This window comes from Capsicum annuum, chromosome 2 (assembly GCF_002878395.1).
Source record: "Capsicum annuum cultivar UCD-10X-F1 chromosome 2, UCD10Xv1.1, whole genome shotgun sequence".
In the NCBI taxonomy this organism is placed as follows: Eukaryota; Viridiplantae; Streptophyta; class Magnoliopsida; order Solanales; family Solanaceae; genus Capsicum; species Capsicum annuum.
This window is the reverse complement of record NC_061112.1, coordinates 141,308,368-141,318,842: the sequence shown is the minus strand read 5'-3', so window position 1 is coordinate 141,318,842 and position 10,475 is coordinate 141,308,368. Positions and strand designations below refer to the sequence as shown.

Genomic DNA, 10,475 nt, shown 5'->3' with positions numbered 1-10,475 from the left:
AAAGATGTGGCTAGATATATTAGTGGTTCTAGATGTGGAATTGAAGACGCCCTAAAATAGGCAACTGATGAACAAAAGGCTAGATATAATAATATGGTTCTAGTTGTGGAACAGAAAACACGCTAAAATAGGCAATTGATGAACAAAATTCTCCTCACGACCATGATAATGAAGTTCACAACCCATAACTCGTTTCCCCTGCGACGGAGGAAACATTGTCCCATATGTAAATCTAAGCACAAAATAACACTCATTTCTCGGACAGCCTCCCCCCTGGTCTCGTACTACCAAATCCATCTGTTCGGTCTGTCTTTCTTTTTTCATTGTTCCACCAAGAAAAAACAAATGACCACCATGAAGGAAAAAGAAAAAAGGAAATCACCGTCCTACGGATATAAATGTACATGTAAACAAAAGCTAAGTTGGTTTCCGCATGTTACGTCCTGCACGGATTACTTCGTCAACAAGTAGCAGCTGAGATGCTATGACAGGGCTGCAAAGGAAAATAGACTATTGATCAGATGGAAACTCACCTTTTGTAGGGTTAGCGAATTTAAAGGGGACGAGGCAAAAAAAAACAAATAACAATGAACATCAGGCTCCAGTGCTCAGAGAAGAGAAGATTTCACAGAGAGTTGATATAAAAAATGAATACCACAAAGCTCATACAGCAGAACATTACAAGTAATAAGCAACTTTCACATACCCAGAATTCACAATCTGACGCTTAACAGCATAATTGTCAAATATCCCCTCCATTTGGGGATCTATAGGTTCTCCAGTGTGCTGATTTAACCCAACAATGTTTCCCTCGTCATGCTCTCCCTGCAAAAAGATGAGATGTCAGGATGATAATTGAATAATTATTGTTGCTTTCAAGAACATGGGAGCAAGAGTAGTATTCAGATACCGTCAGCGCTATAATCACATCTTGAGTATCAAGGCCAGAGTTCTCAGCAAGTGTTTTCGGTATCACAAGGAGGGCATTAGCAAAAGCTTCCACACCAAGTTGGGCACGCTTAACAGATAAATTGTCATAGGCCAAAGAAAGTCAGAAGATATATTTGAATATATAACACACTAATATATCTCGCAGAGGGAAGTATTTAGACAGCAATAAACTGTGCACATACCCCTTTAACAGTTTTCTTCACATCGTTGATCAGATATTGTCGAGCTGCAACTTCAAAGGCCCCAGCACCCTTAAAGTGATCACACAAGAAATATACCTCAGGAACAGAAGATGTATTACTTCATTCTCACGATATGAAGAGAATTCACTACTTAGAACAAGTGAATACTCAAACTTCATCATCAAATACAGGCACAACAACAAGAAAAACCAGTGTAATCCCACAGGGTGGGGTCTGGGGAAGGTAGACGCAGACCTTATCCCTACCTTGAGAAGGTAGAGAGGTTGTTTCCGATAGATCCTCGGCTCAAAAGAACAATAAAAAAGAGGCAGTCGCAACAACAAGATAATAAGAGAACCAAGGCTAAAGCAACAAAATGTAGAAATAAAAAACGAAAAATCATGAAAAACAAGAAGGATACTGACACACAGAGAAAGGAAAAGAATACGCCCAACTACCTACTAACCCTCTACCCTAATTCTCAACCTATCAAGGGTCATGTCCTCGGTGAGCTGAAGTTTCGTCATATCCTGCTTTATCACTTCACCTCAATACTTCTTCAACCTACCTCAAACCCTCCCCAAGCCCACAACAGCAAACCTCTCGCCCCTCCTAACCGGATCATCTACACATCTCTTCACATGCCCAAAGCATCTCAGCCTCGCATATAATAAAATACTGGCACATGGATGAGAATTCATACACAAAGTAACATCTATTAATTAGAGATGGAGCTCTGATATGAAGTCTAATAATGCCTTCCTCTTCATATTGCTATCAAAAAATAAGAACCCAACATAACAGATGACAGTTCCATTTTTTCATGTGAAGCCCTAGCCAAGAAGAAAGATCAACACCAAAACATGTTTATAGATGCATGTAAAAATCATAATTTCATGCACATACATTCTGGTCCAAAGATAGATCCACAGTGCAAAATAACACACAAACAGAAAAAGCATCCTCTGAAGACAGGCACTTCTACATGGAAATCACACAAAATATCAATGGACTAACATACCAGTATAACTGCTTCATCTTCAATGGTATTTTTGACTGCTCTCAGTCCATCACGAACAGCATCTTTAATTTGTGCGATTGTGTGGTCATTTGGCCCTGTATAGAAAACAAAAATGTTTAACAAGACCAATTCCTAAAACAGTGGCATTACATGGACCGCCACAGCGAAACAATAGAGTTCACCCGAAAAACATTAAACAAAAATGGAACAAGTCAGAATACCTTTTATCAGAATAGTGCAGGAATGAGGATTTTTGACATTTTCTACAAATGTGTACTTCTCTTCGCCAAGAACATGCTCATACACCAGACCAGCCCAGCCAAGGCACTCAGGAGTAAGGTCATCAACAGAGTTAACTGCTTCACCGCCACATGCCAAAACCAAGCGTTCCATATTTCTCCTCTTCGCTCTTCGAAGGGCAATTATCTAGAACATGAAATGGGAATGATATTCCGTACATTGGAAGGTGAACATAAAGGCCACCCATCATTCAAATGAAACATTTTATGTCACAAAATCTCCAGTTTGGCATCTCAAATGCTATTATGGAGCTTTAAAAACAGCCTCCAACAGAGAATGAATTATGGCGTTGAGAGATGTGACAATGCATTAATATTTATTTAAGACAAAAGAGAAAATTGCATAAAAGGAAAATTGGAAAGAAATGCTAAAAGGGATGCAATTGTATTCAAGCATACAATGGCTTATCTTGGTCTACTTGGGACAAAGGAACCTCTGTTGAACTGTCAACTGTGTGAATGCAACAACCTAATATTTCTATCTACACCAACCGTTGCATATAAGTGGGATGGTAAATGCATGTGTTCTCCTGGAACCTTCAGTAAGTCCCCATTATAACTGCTCCTTTTGAATTTAAAAATTCTATTAGAGGTCATATCTTCAATGATTTTTTTAATGACCAAGATCAGATACCAGAAGATCTGACATGGCAACAGAAGGAACCAGCATGTTTCTAGGCAGAGCAAAGATGCAAAACCAAGTTGAAGAAGCCATATGCCTTCGACAACTAAACTATTCAGCTTGATAACTTCAATAAACTAGAGTGAAGACAACTTACTCCTTCCCGAGCAAGAAGGTCAAGGGATGGTGGATCAATCCCTTTCTGATTGATAACAACAAAGTTTTTGTCACTCCCTGAACAAACCTGCAAGAAAAACCAGGAATTAAGGCTGAAATAACACATCATTACATTAACACACACATGTCAAATACTCCTAGCTGAAGTGTAGACCTTGTTTTTAAGATCAATGATCTTTTGCACTCTCTCATCAACTGAGCGCCTCTCGGCAACAACCATTGCCTCTCTCTGCTCCGCATTCGAGTAGAAAAACCCTGCATTTACTTCACTGAGAAAGAGAAGAGCATCAACTATGTGAACTCAATAAGTCCAAGTAAATACATGTAATATGAAGCTGTGACCAACAATAATCACCTCTTCTCATATTCCAATGATACATTACAAGTCATAATGTAACAGTTCTCAGCTCGTCTCTTCATGTCTGGATGTCTTGAACCATGGTCGAGCACAAGACCTTCAACCTGAGAACAGCAAAAAAAACATGAGTACAACAATACGTTGAATCTCTACTCACTAAGTTCTGTAATTTTCAGTTTTCATTGTCCCCTAACGGAGGGTCTGTGATCAACGCTTTTCTAAAGAAACATGTCCTAGTTTGATGGTTTTAACAGGCTGACCAATTGGAATTTGGAATAACACCAATTTGATTTTTGCCAGATTCCCTTATAATTTGCTAGTTTCTATGTTATTTTCCTTCCATTGCCCTTCATTTTTGTATTGCAGATATTCTAGAATCAGAGATAATTGTTTCAAGCATTCAGAATTAAAATTTAAAAAGTAGTTAATAAGCAAAGAATGAATTGAACTCCGCATCTTTTGGCTTTTCATGAATCATCAGAATCCCCAATTCTTTTGTTTTTTTTGAACATGAATGACGTGGGCAGTTATGGGTATGATAGAGCTGCAGCAGCTCCACCAAAGGTAGGATTTGTTTTGAGAAAGGAAAGAAATATCCATGCTCATCTAAACAAGTTCTCTTGAAGTCAGGGAAAATGAAAAAGGTGCAGAAACGATAATAGAGTATATTGCAAGAGAAAAAGGAAAAAAAATCATGAACCAAAGCACAAACTTAATTTTGTTTCCAGCAACTGCATCCTAGATAGACAAACGCAGCAATAACCAACAAAGAAAAGTACACTCGCATAGAGCCAGATTGGGGCATGAATGCCTTGTATGTGTCATACACAAGCATATAGCAATTCTTCCACCAATGTTAACCCACCTACTAAAGAATTTTCAAGACCCACAACCACTCAATATTGTTATAATATTCACTGTCGAGTTTTAGTAAATGATTACGCAATAAGCAGAAAACACTTTCTAAAAAATATGTGCACCTTTCATTTCCCAGACAATCCACAATCCTCAGATATGAAAGGAAAATCTATTTAGCACCTACACCCTTACCTTTACTTTTAATATCCTGTGAAAAATCTTAATGCCCTACCTTATTAAATTTAAAGAAATCAAATATTTATTTCAAGAGTTCCATGTAAACAGTATATGTAATTATTTAGAAACCTGAAAGATAGAATTCAGCCCCCTTTCATCATAAAATTATAAAATTTGCAAGTTAGTTTATGTGAATTGTGAGCAGTTCAGTTTTCGTCTTTCATAATCTAACTTGATGCATATAATTAGCCCAATCCCAGAAGTTGAAAACGAATCAAAATCTGATATCCACTAGACTACTTAGTTATGTTATCAATACTTGACACTGTTGTCAATTATTGGAATTCATATCATCATACATTCTGCACATAACAAGAACAATAAACTCTAAACAGGGTAGAAGTTCAAAAACAGTAGACAAAAAGTCAAAAACTATGAAACATGTTGCAAGTATGCTTGGACATTTCAGTTGGAAATTATCATTATAACATACATATAACGATGATAATTGATCATGTGCTTAGATTATGAGTCGAAGTATCAAATGATATTGCTGGTCGACTGGCTGTTATGTAAACCCAACAATTATAAGAAAATGAGAGGAAAGGGTCAAAGTACCTACTGGATGAAGTAACAATGCTCAATCATGAAGGAAATCATATGACAGCAAAAAATCAGAAGTCTCTCTTTTTTTTTTTTTTTTTTTTTTGGGGGGGGGGGGGGGGGGGGAGATATTTAGAAATTTTTACTTACCAAACGAGTGTCCACATCAAACTTATGGCGCATGTGCATTATTTCAACCATGAAAAGATCAATAGCTTCTTCAGGCTTCCGGATGCAGAGCACCTGTCACACAAGTTGCAGGAAGTGTAACAAGTCATCAGGAGAGAGGAGAAATCCCGGAAGAACATTACAACTAACTTCAAAAAGATGGAGAGACAGATAACAAGTAATGTCAGTGCCACGAATCAGTACGCAAAAGCATATTCATAAACATTCTATCTATTACCTGTTCTTCTCTTCTTTTTTTTTAATAACAAACTGGTCTAGATAGAGTGATAATTGTAAACCGCCTCAGTCAGAACAATATTTCACTTTCTAAAATGCTATTATCAGTCTCACCTGGTCCTTCCCTTCACAGGAATGTGTCCCAAAGGGAAAAAAAACAAAATAAATAAGGACCAAATAGTCTAAAGATAAATCTAAATGCCTGGAAGCAAGGAGTATCACTTACAGCATTCGCAACAATGTCAGTCAGTTGATCGGCCAACGATTCATACAACTGCAGAAAACCATAAATTGGTATGAGCACCAACAATAAAGAAAGGGCATTTAAGCAGAAGGATTATAATCTATATCACATCCATAGAGCAGAAGAAACCTTTGTTCTCAATGTTGTTCTTGCAACCATCTTCAAAATCTCTTGATCTGGCTCGTCACCCATCACTACGGGGGTCTTAAATTTTTCAAGAAATTGTAGTGTTGCTCTTTTTGCAATTTCAAAACCATCAACTAGCACACGAGGATGCATCCCTGCAAAAAAGTTCAAAGCAATTACAATCTAAATTAAGTAAAGGATATATTTGGTGAGGACACTGCAACAGTCATCTTTCGCAGGGTTACAACAATAGGTGTCAAGACGGTTGAACTGAATTTGGGCAGGTCAAAATGGACTGAGTTAATAAATAGGTGGGTTGAAATGGGTAAAAAGTGGATCAAAACCCAATCCACCCAATTATTACTAAGTTTTAATTACTTTATTTGTTCTCTTATAATTTTGTAGAACCTATTAAAATTATTACTTTTCTTTATTATGATTATATATAACATATCAAAGAAAAAAAATGTCTTTTTAAAAATATTTGACAGAATTTCTCATGGATTAATTTGGGCTAGATATCAACCCAAATTTTGATGGGATAAAATGGGCTGGATTGAAGTGGGCTGAGCTAATAAATGGACAGGTTAATAATCAGCCCAAACTTGGGCGGGTTTGGCGGGTTATAGTTTCGTGGGCCGATTTTCTCAACACTAAGCGCAACCAAGAAATGACTTGAATATGACAACTTAACAAATCACCCACATATTAACATTTCCCGGAACATGTGTATGAACAGCTAGTGCAACACAAACCTTTTTAAAAACTTGTAACATGTAGCTGCAACACAAACTTTACACATCTCCACAATTAATTTTCTAAAATTTTATGGATTATCTATTTAAGGTTGGATTTCATATTACATAAGGTAGCTCAACTGAAAATTTATAATCAGATGAATGTTTAGCTTTTCGTAATAACGTCTCTTATAAATCACAAAATCCAAGGATACCAAAAGAAAATGCAGCAAGTTGCTGGAAAGAACATATATGGCAAACCTTCATCGATGCAACGCTCGGATTGTTTCATGAGCTCCCCAATGAAAAGCACTGTAGATGTAGTTCCATCACCACTTGCATCATCTTGAGCAACAGCAGTCCTAGCAATCATTATTGCAGTTGGGTTTTGTATTTGCTGCAATGTTTTACACAGAAAATTATCAATACCAGCACGGAGCTAATCGATGTAGCTGTCTACCATTCACATCTTGTAATTAATATTCTTCACTTAGCTGCATAAAATGAACAGCAAAGGAAGATTGTCCACATAATCAAGACCAGCTTCCATACTAAAAAGTTGTAATCCTAATACACGGCCCAGTTTCAACTTGGATAAGAGCTATAACAGCTGATGATATGCAAACAGGACCATCATAAAAAAAAGTGCTCCCAAGTCCGACAAACCAAAAGATGATATGTATTAGCATTTTTAATCTCCGGTGCGAACGGGCTAATCCCCTATGTGCACTAGTTCGGCGTTGGGGCCAAGTAACATTATTATCTGGTTTATCCTCCATCGTTTATCACAAATTGAATATCCTACTAATGTGCCAACCCTGTACCTACGAATTCGAACACCAATTTCTTCACTGTTTTGGGTTTAAAATTTAACATACTTAAGAGTCCTTCAAAAAGAACTACCCATCACAATCTTTATACTTGTAGAGACTCAGTGGCGGAGCCAAGAATTTAGCAAAGGGTGTGCAAATTTTCTTCCCAGTTATGCTAAGGGTATGCAAAATTAAATATTTACTCATAATAACTAACATTTAACCTTTGTAGACCACGTAATTACTCGACGAAGGGTGTTCATCTGACCACCCTTCGTTTAAGGTGGCTCTGCCCATGTGTAGAGTTATATATGGGTCCTAATCTCTACAGTTATATACATTTGAAAAATGTTTGGACAAACTATTGTAGTCTTCTGGAACAAATAACAGTGCCACCATTTTTGCTACAGAGGGGGTAGTATTCATCTTGTTACTGGATCAACTTCCATCGAAAAACTTAACTCTACATCTCAATACCTCCAGACTAATATCAAGTAATATTCAGGACACTCGAAGTGCAACACTGACTACAAATGTATAAATCATACAGCAAAATGTGAGGTGATGGTGAAAATCCCGATTTTTGAGTGTCATGCTTCTATCAGATAGGTAAATTTTGAATTTCTTGTCTGAACTATCAACAACTATTTATCAAAACAAAAGTCAACTATCAATTAGTCACATTTCCTGCCTGAAATATCACCATAAACTTCAACACCATTCACGTAGTAAAAATGAACAATTGATGATTAACGTTGGTGAGGAACTCAGACACCTGACAAGTTCAGGTATGAAACTCAAGAAAATGGGATACTTCGAAATATCTAAAACCAAATACTACCAATACAGCTATAACGCATACAGTTTATAACAAGAAGAACTCACCATCTCTTTCAGCAAAGTATTTCCATCCTTAGTAAGTTTAATATCACCAGCACCACCAACAAGCCTATCAATTTACAAATACACAAATCTCCATAAAACAACCTAAAAAAAACGCAAATACTAAACCAAAATCGAACACCTCAACTCACATTTTAATAGTGCCTTTGGGGCCGAGATTAGTTTTGAGAACATCCTGTAAACCCTTGGCGGCATTGATGTTCATATGAAGCGCCGCCGATTTGTTGAGTACTTCCGCATTTGGATTCAAAACCTTAACAGACATTTTCACTTACTTACTGCAGGAGGCTAAGCAGATCGAAGACGGAGTATCGGAAGAGTGAGGGCTTGGGGTTTTGAGATTTTTCTGGAAGGGTTTTGTTGTTTGGACTGGACCGACCCAGTTTAAGCTTTTATAAACCGCCCCGAACTAGGTCACCCATTTTGGTAAATAAAGTTTGTCAATATATAATATAACATGTTTGGCCACGAAAATAATAATTTTCTCAAGTTGGAGTTGGAATTGAAGTTGAAGTTGGAGTTGTGTTTTATTGTGAATATAAATTAAAGTTGTTTAATTGAAGTTGAAGTTAGAGTTGTGTTTCATTGTGAATATAAATTAAAGTTGTTTAATTGAAGTTGAACTTGGAGTTGTGTTTGACCATTAATATAAATTAAAGTTCTTTTTAAATTTTGTGAAAGAAGTATGAGTGAAAAAAATGAAAACAAGTAAAACTTATTTTCACTTTTCCAAATACAATTCCGGAATCGTATTCGAAATTTTCATGGCCAAACGCATCTTATTTTCACTTTTTTCATTAAAGTGAAATAATTTTCTAAAAAAAAGTTAATAATTTTCACGGCCAAACGGCTACCAAATCTTATTTATTTTAAAAGGTTAAAAATTTTATGTTTAAATTTATACAAAAATAATTTATTTAACTTATCATAATTAATTTTTTACCAAAATAAGTTACTATTATTTAAATTAATTCACTGAAATAATATTTTTTTTTAAATACAAAATTAATATAAACACATTTGGCATAAACGTATTAGGCTATATGTTATTTTAGCAAAAATTAATTGACTAACGACGTTAAAGTTGGAATCATTACTGCCAATAACATTTTTTACTTAATTCATTACCATCACTAACGAAACTCCGGTAGCTCGGAATCTTTGTACAAAATCGAACGTTAAAGTAGTATGCAAAGTGAGATTGTCTTATTGTGGCAAATTCATAATTTTGAACAGATAAATTCACATGATAACCATGTTGACCATTCATTTGAAATAAATTATCTTGATTTGTCGATTTAGTCTCTATATACACATCCAAAAAATTTATTTAGTTCTATTCAAAAATATTCTAAGTATGACAATAAATTATAGCAAAGAGTGGTCTTTATTAATTTTAAACTCAATAAATCTTGTATTGTTACCTTAAAATAAGTTTCGAAAATTAAATATTCATTAAAATATTTTTACTATTTGTATCCATTCTATCATATGCAACAATTTGACCAATTCAGCATAGTTGGTTGAAATAGACATATTAACAATTACTGTTCTTTTAGCATATTCGTTATACATCATTTTAGTAATTATTTCACCATCTCAATACAAAGCAATCATCACATTATTTTCAGAATTAATCATCTTTCTTCTAGATACAAAACTAAGATATGTACTATAATTTAAAACAAAAAAATAATTTTAGTACATAATAATATATTGACTAACCATACGTATTAAAATTTTGTGAATATTGTCTCAATAATAGGGCACGCAAACAGAAAGTTTGCTAAAATTGTTGGAATATGCTGAAAATTCTGTCCAAACAATGCTTCTTATAATAATAATTCATGGTTTAGCAACTACTAAAAAAGTTGTAAAAAGCGACAAAAAAAAAATCTCATAAATAAGTTTAAAATAAGAAATCTCGTGAAGTCGCTTATTCCCTCAGTTTAATTTTTAAATGAAGAGACCTCATGAAGTCGGTAAATAATAAAAAAAAA

General features: G+C 35.2%; 1 protein-coding gene across 1 annotated transcript; it reads right to left on the bottom strand.

Annotated features, from left to right (window-relative positions):
- Nucleotides 1–291: 291 nt before the first annotated feature.
- Nucleotides 292–8,794, bottom strand: LOC107860033 (T-complex protein 1 subunit zeta 1). The gene is given in 15 exon segments (NM_001324780.1): nt 292–493; nt 707–825; nt 911–1,018; nt 1,134–1,202; nt 2,155–2,249; nt 2,376–2,580; nt 3,233–3,319; nt 3,407–3,521; nt 3,608–3,714; nt 5,399–5,491; nt 5,880–5,927; nt 6,027–6,178; nt 7,022–7,157; nt 8,458–8,521; nt 8,607–8,794. Coding segments are annotated over 15 exon segments (1,608 nt in total). The 5' UTR covers nt 8,741–8,794; the 3' UTR covers nt 292–417.
- Nucleotides 8,795–10,475: the final 1,681 nt, after the last annotated feature.